The sequence below is a fragment of the Medicago sativa genome, chromosome 5 (genome assembly GCF_051527215.1).
Source record: "Medicago sativa cultivar Bolivia chromosome 5, Bolivia_mono, whole genome shotgun sequence".
In the NCBI taxonomy this organism is placed as follows: domain Eukaryota; kingdom Viridiplantae; phylum Streptophyta; class Magnoliopsida; order Fabales; family Fabaceae; genus Medicago; species Medicago sativa.
Genome location: NC_140753.1, coordinates 62,932,673 through 62,944,001, shown reverse-complemented (window position 1 = coordinate 62,944,001; position 11,329 = coordinate 62,932,673). Strand labels below are relative to the sequence as shown.

General features: G+C 33.2%; 2 protein-coding genes across 2 annotated transcripts; both read left to right on the top strand.

The window, feature by feature from the left end:
- The first annotated feature begins 1,564 nt into the window (after positions 1 to 1,564).
- LOC146923882 (proteasome subunit beta type-1-like) lies at positions 1,565 to 5,545 on the top strand. Its single transcript, XM_085708971.1, has 7 exons — positions 1,565 to 1,772; positions 1,870 to 1,977; positions 2,095 to 2,176; positions 4,050 to 4,179; positions 4,262 to 4,404; positions 4,948 to 5,034; positions 5,317 to 5,545. The coding sequence occupies exons 1-7, from the start codon at positions 1,726 to 1,728 to the stop codon at positions 5,389 to 5,391; spliced, it is 672 nt and encodes a 223-aa protein (XP_085565097.1). The 5' UTR covers positions 1,565 to 1,725; the 3' UTR covers positions 5,392 to 5,545.
- A 996-nt stretch (positions 5,546 to 6,541) lies between these two features.
- LOC146923881 (uncharacterized) lies at positions 6,542 to 7,302 on the top strand. The gene has a single exon (XM_085708972.1). The coding sequence runs from the start codon at positions 6,669 to 6,671 to the stop codon at positions 7,197 to 7,199; it is 531 nt and encodes a 176-aa protein (XP_085565098.1). The 5' UTR covers positions 6,542 to 6,668; the 3' UTR covers positions 7,200 to 7,302.
- Positions 7,303 to 11,329: the final 4,027 nt, after the last annotated feature.

The following is an 11,329-nucleotide window of genomic DNA, read 5'->3' as shown; positions in this document are numbered from 1 at the left end:
ACCATTGCAGCAACAATTTGTTTGTCTTAACAAATGAAATAGATTGTATATGTAAGCATATTACATTTTCATTTTTTAAGTGAAAAGAACACATAATTTTTTTTTCTGAACTCATCATTATTGATGTTTACAACAAAACTCATCATTATTAAATATAATACCTACACAATAATAATAATAATAATAATATCATCTCTCGCCTATCGTGATATCACCAAATTTTTGTGAAACTTGGGGATGTTAACAAGACCCGATTTAGAGCTCGCCAAGACTTATATGAATGGATTGTGATACTAATTAAGATTGCCAATGCCCTATGCACATTTCAAATTTTAACGAATGAAGTGTTCAAATAACAACTTTGAAAGTTACTATAGATTTCTTTGATGACATATTGGTGTTCGTCCCTTCTTGGCCGTCTTGGTCGTCTCATTTACTACACTTGGAGGAAGTCTCACAACTACCTAGACAACATTAACTTTATCCTGAACTGTCTAAATACAACTTTGTCTTTTCAAGTGTGGAGTACTTGGGACACAATGTGTCAAGCCAATATTGTGGTAAATGGACAAATCCTAGTCCAAGTTGTAATGGATTGGTTGTGTCCTACCTATCTTAGAAAGTTAAGAGGATTCCTCATCCTTATAGTGTATTACAAGAGACTTATTAAGGGCTATGTATCTTCTTCCCTTCATCTATCTTCACCGTCAAAGAATGTGTGCTTCCAATGGGATAACATTCAATCATTAGCTTTCGAGAATTGAGCATGAGACAAAAGTCTTACTTCCGTTTATAAACAAATCACATGATGGTTAAGGATAAGTGGAGCGTGATTCAAGCATACTTTTGAGGCAACATGTAATTTTACTAACAAATAATGACTATGTTGTTCTTCATGTAAAATTACATGGAGAATTTTCGTTAGTAATATGGTTGGTCACTTGGTTTAAGTGGTATGAGAAGTAGATTTCAATATGAAATTTCATTGAGAAAACTGTTGATTTGAGTGGTATGAAAATCACACACTTTAACACAAGTAGTCATAAGTTTAATCTCTAGCTTTTTCTTATAGAGAAAACCCGATTGAAATGGAAGATTCCACCTTGTGTGCTAAACATATTCTATATGATAACGATTTAGGTAAAAAAAAGTAGATTTATTCTAATTCTTTTATAATTTACATCAACCACTTAAAGATTTACATGTGTTATCCCCTTAACTTATTTTAAAATTTCAATATGATACATTAACTTTAAAACAAGTTAATTTGGTCCTTTAACTTATTTTAAAAGTTTTGTTTGATTCTTTAACTTCAAACAAATCAATTTTGTTCAACAACTTATGTAAGTTAATGCAACTTGATCCGTTAATTTTATGAAGATATATTGTTGTTTTCTTAACTTATGTAAGTTAATATAATTTGGTCTTTTAATCTTAACTAATGTAAATTAATAAAATTTAATTCCTTATGAAAATATATTATCATATCTATTTGTTAAGAGATCTTTGATAAAAAAAAAAAAAAAAAGTCCTTTAAGTTAACTTGATTCCTTAAATAAGTTTTAAAATAGCTAGAGATATGATATACTTTTGAGTTAGAGCTGCCCTCTTGAACAAGAAAGAAACCCAAATAAAACCAAATCATTATATATACTCATTCCTCTTCACGACACCCTTCTTCTTTCTTAACGCTTTCTCTGTTGTGTTCATCACTCCAATTTCACCATGACCAAAGAACATGCTAATTGGTCTCCATATGACAACAATGGAGGGTAGGGTACTCTCTCTTTCTCTATTCTCAGTTTGATCAACTATTTTTCAATTATATATTTTTTGGTTTTAATTTCATTATTTGTTTGTATTTTGTAGATCTTGTGTTGCAATTGCTGGATCCGATTACTGTGTTATCGCGGCGGATACGAGGATGTCCACCGGTTACAACATCCTCACTCGTGATTACTCCAAAATCTCACACTTGTACGCTATTTATTTCTCATCCTAGTATCATAAGTGACACTGTTTTTTATTTTTATTTTTATTTTTATTTTTTATGCTGTTGTTGTTGTTTAAGGTTGTTTTTTTGTTTTGTGACAGAGCTGAGAAATGTGTTATGGCTTCTTCTGGTTTTCAAGCTGATGTCAAGGCTTTGCAGAAGGTTTTGTCTGCTAGGCATTTGGTCAGTCTAACTTTCTTAATCTCATTGCTTTATCATCTAAATACTGTATTTGCAGCTTACAATTTAAGCGCTTATCATGATAACCGCTTATGTTTAAGCTTACATAAGCTATTTTTAAAGAAAAAGATAAAATAATGTTAATTTGTTTTTGTATATGCTATAAGTTGTTTTTGTATAAGGTATATTGGAAAACTTATGAAAATAAGTTGAAAAAAGGTTATGAAAATTGCCATAAGCTGCTTTCATAAACTCCCCTAAATAGTGTCACAAAACTTATGCTGGTAGTTAAGCTCAAATAAGCAATTTCAAACAGGCCCTAAGTAATAATAATACTATTTAGATTGCCAGTAGTTACGTTAAAATGGTGTCACAAAACGTAAGCAAGTAGATAAGCTCAAATAAGCAAGTCCAAACAGGCCCTAAGTAATACCTTTTAGATTGCACATATTTTCAGGATGACTTTGGTGCGAGTTTGGTTCTGCGGTGACACAAATTAATTTTCAATGAATTGATTATGTGAAACTGTTTCTGGCGAAAAGTGAGTTGAATGTATGGTGATTTATGTTTGGAATAAGTTCATGTAAATGTGAGTTGAATAGTACATTCAAGGCTAATAATCAATTGTAGAAGCCAAAAAATTACAAATTCCAGCTTTAAGTTAGAATCAGTTTTGGGGACAATAAGTTCTACTCGAGAACATCCAAACATGTCACAATCCATTCTATACGTTTAGAATCTATTTTTGCTCTTCCAAAAGTGGAACCAAACCAATGCTGTCAAATATCGGCCATGGAGGATATCAGTGGCGGGTTTTTGGTTTTCTGTCACGACCAATTTTGTGAAGGATGGTGGCACCACGGCGCCATATGTCAGCCGTTATGTCGGAATTTCGGCTCTCCGCCATGGTCCGCCATTGACAACATTGAACCAAACATACGATGTTGATGACCGCTTGGCAAGGAGTCTTCAACATTCCTTGGATATATTTTTTGGTTAAGTTAGTGAGTTAGGAAGGGAACTTTGCTCGGTTCCAAATTGATTTTAAGCTCTCTATTTGTAACATTACTGATGTACAGTTGTAGAACTATAGAAGAATAAACTTAGAGTACTCCTCTAGGTTTAAATGTTCCTTTGTTTTGAGTTTCAGATATTCTGATAAGAAACTATTTATGGAATCTCACGGTAACCAGAAACCTTAATATGATAACCCTATAAGTTAACTATAACAGAGTTACTATTAGATTATTTTGGTCAACCTTCTTTTGCAGTGTTTCTATGAGCTTCTACACACATTACCAAACTCTTCGCCATTTTTCTATATAGTAGTTACTCTCTACATATAATTGTATATCCAAAATTGTAAAGAAAACCTCGGCCTTTATTTTTTTTTTTTGGAAATATTATTTTGCAACATTACGTTAAGATACACAAATAATTGAATATATAATTTTTTATGAAATGACGTGCTTGATTGATTTGATGATACTGGTTGAATCAATTATGAACACTTTGTCTTTTTTGACGTATATAACCTGATTAATTATGTTGTTAGATGCTAGTTAGAAATTTAGTGAGATTTTGGTGTTTGACTCATAAATTATTCTATCCCTTCAGTGGCTCCCTTGTTCTAATTTTACCTTGACAAAAAATTGAAGCCTCTAGCTGAAATGACATTAGTGTTGTCAAATAGCGGCAAGCAGCACTGTAGAACATATATTTGAACAAATTGCTGTTGCTTTTAGACTAAATTGTTGTCAAATAGTGGCTACAACAACACTATAACACTGTAGCATAGCGGAATTTGCGCAAACCGCTATTTTCTGCAATCTACGATTGACTATACCGTATGACATTATATTGATTCTGAATGCAGACATATCAGCATCAACACAACAAGCAAATGAGCTGCCCTGCAATGGCTCAGTTACTTTCAAACACACTTTATTACAAACGGTTCTTTCCTTATTATTCTTTCAATGTTTTGGGCGGCCTCGACAGTGAAGGTACACTATTTCTACCCTTCTATTATTGTAATGTTCCATTTTTGTATTTTCTGACTCAAACTTCTACTTCAACCTGAATTAGGAAAGGGGTGTGTTTTCACATATGATGCTGTTGGTTCCTATGAAAGGGTGGGATATAGCTCTCAAGGTTCTGGATCCACACTCATTATGCCTTTTCTTGATAACCAACTGAAGTCTCCCAGCCCACTCCTCTTACCTGCACAGGTGAAGTTCGTGAATTGATTTGCATGAAATATTTGATGCTTTAAGGGCTCGTTTGTTATCGATTATAAAAAACTGATTTTGACATTCAATAATTTAGAGATACTTTTTTGGAGATTTTTAAGGAAAACATAACTTGTTGTGTTTGTTTACTATAATGAAAATCACTTTTAAACAAATCATCTATTAAAATGATTTTCACGAGAACCTACTAAGAACAACTTCTCATTTGAAATAGTTATAAATTTTTTTTTTTCCTTCAGATTCTAATTTTTTTAATGAACTAATACAAACTTCCAAAAGTGATTACTCCCTCCGATCCTATTTACAAGAAACAATTTACTTTTTAGATACATTAAATAATTTATGTATTTGGTTTAGGTTCTTGACTAGATACATATATTATTCAATGTATCTAAAAATTCAACTTTCTCTTGTAAATAGGACCGGAGGGAGTATTATTTTATTTTAAGAAAAAAGATGTAGCTAACAGGCCATAAACTGTGCTTAACTAACACCTCTACATTAAAATATGATTTATTGCAGGATGCTGTTACTCCACTGTCTGAAACAGAAGCAGTTGATTTGGTCAAAACAGTTTTTGCATCAGCAACTGAGAGAGATATATACACTGTAAGTTTGTTTACATACATAAATCAATTGCCTGTCATCATGCATTCACGCTATTGCGGATCCAGACCGTTCAATCTTTATTAAACGAGGCACATTTTGGCTTTAGTATTTAAGACCTATTTTGCAAAGTCGAAGTACGAGTCCCTCTTATAAGGCGGCTGAAATCTCATGATTGTGTGAATGCAGAGTTATTTCGGCTGCCGAAACTTTGGGCCCTTTTACATAAATGTCATTTTACATTAGGACAAATGTTTAACTTACTTTGGATGTATGTTTTTACAGGGGGATAAGGTTGAAATTGTCATCCTTAATGCCAGTGGTATTCATCGTGAATTCATGGACCTTAGGAAAGACTGATGCTTTTACTGAGAATTTTATGTTCATTATAGACTTGTACTAAGAATGTTTAAGAATACTCCGAAATTCTGAATGTGGTCTAGGATTTTTCCCACTAAGCAAAATTGTGAACTGCTTTTCAATTTGAATTATTGCTAGTCTGCTCATATTACAATTAGACTGTGCTTTTACTTTATGTTTGCATTGGATGTTATCCGAGCCCATTTCTTATCTTTATTCAAGTCTATTGTGTAGTGTTACAAATGAATAGAGAATTGGGTTGTTATCCCAAAAGTAAACACAATCACATTTAACTTAAGTCTATCCCTATTCAAGTCTGGAAATAAATTTGTTTAATTTTCCCCAGAACACAACATTTGGCACTTGTTAGTAATCAAACGAAGAAGTTTAACCAAAAAAAAAAAAAAAATGAAGAAAACAGTTACGAGTATGAATCATCGTCTGCAAGTTGCTTGTCAATTTTAGAGGGCATTTAAGAATGAACAAATGCGTGACGGCCTAAAAATTGGATTTTCGTAGCTTGTTATGACAATTAAAACAAACATCTTTCACTATAATAATTATAACGTGAAATTTGTATTGAGACTACGCACTTCTTCATTTTTGGACAATGAACTATGCACTATCTTATTAAGAGAATCAATAAGAGATATTTTTAGAGCATTTGATAATTTTTGCTTATGTTTGATGCCACCAAATTATGTTATTTTTTGCTTAAAAATAAGATTGGAGGAGAGATACTAGTAAAGAACCACTACAAATATTTGATTTAGAACAGAGAAAATATTGTTATAACTTTTCCTACGTACTAGACAAAAACAATTAAGTTTGCAATCAAAACTATTTTGGCTATGAAGAAAAAAAAAAACAGTGCTTTAAAGTAGTATTAAAAAGATATAAGCACAATTATATTTATGCCTAATATTCCAGTAATGAGTGTAATGAATGAAACTAAATTTGACTTATATGTCATGCTTATTAAAAAAAAAAAGAACTTTTGGCTTTCAAAGGCCTGCAGTGCTATAATTGAACATTGTAGCTCCAATTTCTATAATTGATCAAGAGATAGGCATTCAGCTCTATAATCATATCACCGTCATGCTTATTAAAACTTCCAACCACAAACCCTACATTCTTTCTTCCTCTTTCATTCACATTTTAACTTCTTCCCCTTTACCCTATTCTCATTTACAAAACGAATCTTACCAACAACATCATCATCATCTATACCTCCCACATATTATTCCTCTCAAAACCAAAACCATAGCCCTTTAATTATGTCTTTCAATTTCAACAAGAGAAGCCTCGTGAAAACCCTTTTCTCCTCTAACAAAAGTTGTGGTTGCATCAAAATAAAACCCTCTAACGTACTTGAACCCTTTCAAAAACCTAAAATCTCCTTTTACCAAAACACAAACCCTAATACCCTCACTTCTTCCACCACTTCTCACGACGCCAACGCCAACACCGACGACAAAGATTTCACTTCCACAGCCATCTTGTACGACAACGGCAACAACAACAATAATAATTATAGGATTTTAAAGCCGGCTACAAAACTCATAGATAGCATTGCCGTTGAGAAGGAGTCGAAGGAGCCGTATGAAGATTTTCGAAACTCTATACTTCAAATGATATTGGAGAGAGAGATTTATTCGGAAAATGATCTTCAAGAATTACTTGAGTGTTTTCTTCAGCTTAATGCAAAGTGTCACCATCATGTCATTGTTGAAGCGTTCATGGAGACATGTGAAGAAATATTTCCTAAGAAGCTTTGTGGTGATGGTAGACGTGTGAAGGACATGTGAAGGCATTGAAGTCACACATGGGAATTAATGCTGCATGAGAAATTTGAGGTTTGAAATTGATCTTATGCATTTTTTTTTTTTTGGGAAAAATTGAGATATTATTTAGTCAGTTTCTGATCTATTTAATTGGTATATGGAAATCTATAATGGTTTGATACTTATTTGGATTATATGTATTCATTATTATATAAAAAACTAATCACATTCATTCACAATTGAGCAATCCCGATATGAAAAAACTATTTATATCATGTTCAATGTCCCCATCTTTTTATTGAATTAGGCAATTGTCTGTCTCATTTAAATTTTATTCTCCTTATGTGAATAACAATTTTGTTTAGCAAAGCATGGGTGCACTACAATAAAACTTCTATTGGTTAGCACTAATAGTAATAAATAACATTAGGCTTAAATAGGAAAAAGGTCCATGTAAGTTCACGACATTTTGGTTTTCGTCCCTGTAAGTTTTTTTGTTGCGAGACAACCCCTGTATTTACCAAACGTTTTGACATTCGTCCCTGCCGTCCAATTCCATGAAAAAAACGTTGACCTGGCTAACGAAAGCTTATGTGACACTTCGTGACTTGGCATTAGTTGATGACTGGGGTTAGTATAGGGACTAAATTAAAAAAAAAACGTAATCTTCAATTTTTGAATTTTAAAACCTGAAAATCCTTTCCTCTCTCTCTCTCTCTCTCTCTCTCTCTGTGTGTGTGTTCTTTCATTCTTCTTCCTCTATTTGCACCCTAAAACTCAAAACTCATTTCCTTCAACAATGTTCAAGTTGTGTATTTTGGTTTGTAATGGTTTGGTTTATTTCCTTTGGAGTTTGATTGTAATTGAAACATGGGTTGTAATGGTTAAATTGAATTAATGGAATGATGTTTGTTTGTTGCCCTTTATTGTATTTTGTGTGCTGAATTTGATAAAAAAACATGATTAAGTACTAACAAGCAGATATAGATAAAAAGTAGCTAGGCATTAACTTACCAAATTGATTGTCAATTACATGTCATATGGCTATTAACAAAAGCCAGGTTACATCAAAACATGAAAAGGTTCATAGCAAAATTACTTAGATATTAACTAGACATGTTTAAAGCAAAATAACTTAGACATATTTTAGACATGTTCATAGCAAAAGAAAGCCTGGTTGCATCTATTCTGTATCTCCCCCATTAGCCCCACCTCCTTTCTATTAAGATTGAGCTGATTTTGAGTGGATTGAGCAGGTTGAGACCATAGTCACAGAATTCGCTGGTTGACCGGCGAACCGCGAATTGGTTCGCGCGTACCAATTCGCGGTACTTTCGCGTACCGATTCTCCCAAATTCGTGAAGAAATTCGTTGAAACAAGCGAATCACGAGTACCCGCAAAAATTGCGAGAGTGGGAGAACCGTGAGTTGAGGAACAAAGCTGTAGAATGAGAGTGAGAAGAGCACGAGCAAGAGAGAGGAGAATGAAGAAAGAAGAAACCTAGATCTGTTGTTGCAGCCACTTTCACGTTAGTGAAGAAGATGATGAAACTAGGGTTAATAGAAATTGGACTTCTCTGTTGCTGGACCAGATTTTTTCTATATTGGGCTTTGTTAAATTTGGCCCAATGAAGAATTGCCTACAAAAAACGTATGGCATAGTAATTTTCTTAAACGTAAACTCTTTTTTTGAACTAAAATACTTTACTTTCTTACCAAAACTTATACTTCCAAAACAATTTTATTGTTATATTAATAAAAAAAGCTTATTGCTCACTAATAAATTTTAAGTTTTGTTTAAAATTCTAGTAAAAAAATACTTTTCTTAAAACTTTATTGATAGCTTACTATATTTAATAAGGTATTATTATTAGTACCACGAACCGAAGCGTACCGAAGCTCTATACTCCTATACGTACCGAATTCTTCTCATGTAGCGTACCGCGAACCCGTACCCGTACCGCGTACCGGAGCGAATTGCGAATTATGTGACTATGGTTGAGACTGAGCTTGAGAAGCAGCTTCAACTACAGTAAATTGAGAAGGCTGAGATTGTTTTTTTGCAATCACATTTGCATTAGTGTAGCTATGTTGAACCTGAGCATATTAAAATCAAAATTAGATACACCATATATAGTTGAACATATGAATCTTTACATGCTTGATGATTACTTGTATAACAATACCAGAACCTCTAGGCCTGTTTGATGGATTTTGACTGGCTTGAGCATCCACATCCTCAATCACCAATGGTGCCTGAGCATTACTTCCAGCTCCATGCTTGTTTTTCACACGCTTGAGTTTCCTGCATCTATTACTCCTCCTACACTTACTGATTTACAACCTTAGCTGAGTTTGTTGCATCTATTACTCCTCCTCCTCACATTTCTAGGCCTTTTTCACACACTTGATTTTTGTTGAAGGAAACGAGTTTTGAGTTTTAGGACGCAAATAGAGGAAAAAGAAAGGAAAAAACACATATATATATATATATATATATATATATATATATATAGAGAGAGAGAGAGAGAGAGAGAGAGAGAGAGAGAGAGAGAGAGAGAGGAAAGGGAGAGAGAGAGAGAGGAAGAAGAAAGGATTTTCAGGTTTTAAAATTCAAAAATTGAACATTACGTTTTTTTAATTTAGTCCCTATGTAAAAATGTGTTTTTAGTTTTAGTCCCTATACTAACTCCAGTCATCAACTAATGCCAAGTCATGAAGTGCCACATAAGGCTCTGTTAGCTAGCTCAGCGTTTTTGTCATGGAATTGGACGGCAGGGACGAATGTCAAAACGTTTGGTAAATGCAGGGGTTGTCTCGCAACAAAAAAACTTACGGGGACAAAAACCAAAATCTCGCGAACTTACAAGGACCTTTTTCCTATTTAAGCCATAACATTAATGTGGTTTAGAGCATGTGTGAAAAATCATTTGTTGAAAGATGTGAATTTCTTAAACAGTAATGCTATATATGGCGAATGCTGTTTTCCCAAATGCACCGCGAATCAACAAAGTTTGTGTTAGAGTCCCCAAGTTGTATCCAATTAGCTCTAGATTTCTGCGACCAGATCTACTCCACTTTTCAAGAACGGACAAACAATTTTTTTTAGCTTCAATGAGATCAGGGTTCATAGGATCTGAACTAAGTTACTTTTGGACATCAAATAAAACAATTCCAGCACCTTGAAAATGTGTAGAATTTAACTCTTTTAGATCTTTTTTCAAGGCTTTCAACTTGAACCATATATTAATCAAAAGATTCGTATGCAAATTCTAGCCCATTTCTCTTGTATCAACGCAAGAAAAAGATGGTGGTCCGTCAAAACATTAAGAAATCTAAAAGGAGTATTCTTTGGAGAAGCAGGACAAGACATATCCATACTTATAGGACAATGATCAGATACTCCTTTAGGAAGAACTTCACCCACTGCATTGCTGAACTTTTGCAACCAACTAAGGTTAGTGTTATTAATATTTTATTTGATTTTATAAAGATATTATTTAACTTTACATCCTTGCATTGTGTTGCCACATTCTACGAGGATGAAAGAGGTTCTAAGTTGAAGATTTATACCATATTGCAAAAAAGTGTTTATGTGAAATTCATTGGTCAAGTGAAATTGTCAAATTTTGTCAAGTTTAATTACAAGAGAATTGAGTCAGAATAATTTTGTTTATTCAAAATACATATTCAAACATATAATACAGTTTGAGACAATGAAAATGGCATCAAAAGCTTTGTGCTTAGTTATTTCTCTTTTTGTTTTCAAATGACCAGTATCATTCTACGAGTTTGTCTATCACGTGTTCACTCAAACATGGGATGTCACTTGCTAAATTCATGACTTTGGATCCAAAATTACACAAGGCCTCAACATCCAATTTGTAAACCAAACATAGTTTCAAAGGTACATTGCGAAGGTATATTATAAGCTTAGCCAATCCAAAAAGTGAAGAGAAGATATAAGAGCCACAAACAACCCCACATGAAAATCATTCACGGCTAACAAGCACTTTCTATAAAAACTTTGGTTTGTTTTTAACCGATTTTAAAATCTTAATCTTTATCGACCGTCTTTGAATATGAATAATGAAGTTTTATGGAAACATGAAATAAACATGGTCAATATGGAAACCTGCCAGCATTGAATTAAC

What these genes read in the sequence shown, in the direction of transcription:
- LOC146923882 (XM_085708971.1), top strand. Translation starts at nt 1,726, where the DNA reads ATGACCAAAGAACATGCTAATTGGTCTCCATATGACAACAATGGAGG. An exon ending in TACTCCAAAATCTCACACTT is followed by an intron (nt 1,978 to 2,094) that starts GTACGCTATTTA and finishes GTTTTGTGACAG; the next exon opens with AGCTGAGAAATGTGTTATGG. An exon ending in TTTTGTCTGCTAGGCATTTG is followed by an intron (nt 2,177 to 4,049) that starts GTCAGTCTAACT and finishes TTCTGAATGCAG; the next exon opens with ACATATCAGCATCAACACAA.
- LOC146923881 (XM_085708972.1), top strand. Translation starts at nt 6,669, where the DNA reads ATGTCTTTCAATTTCAACAAGAGAAGCCTCGTGAAAACCCTTTTCTCC.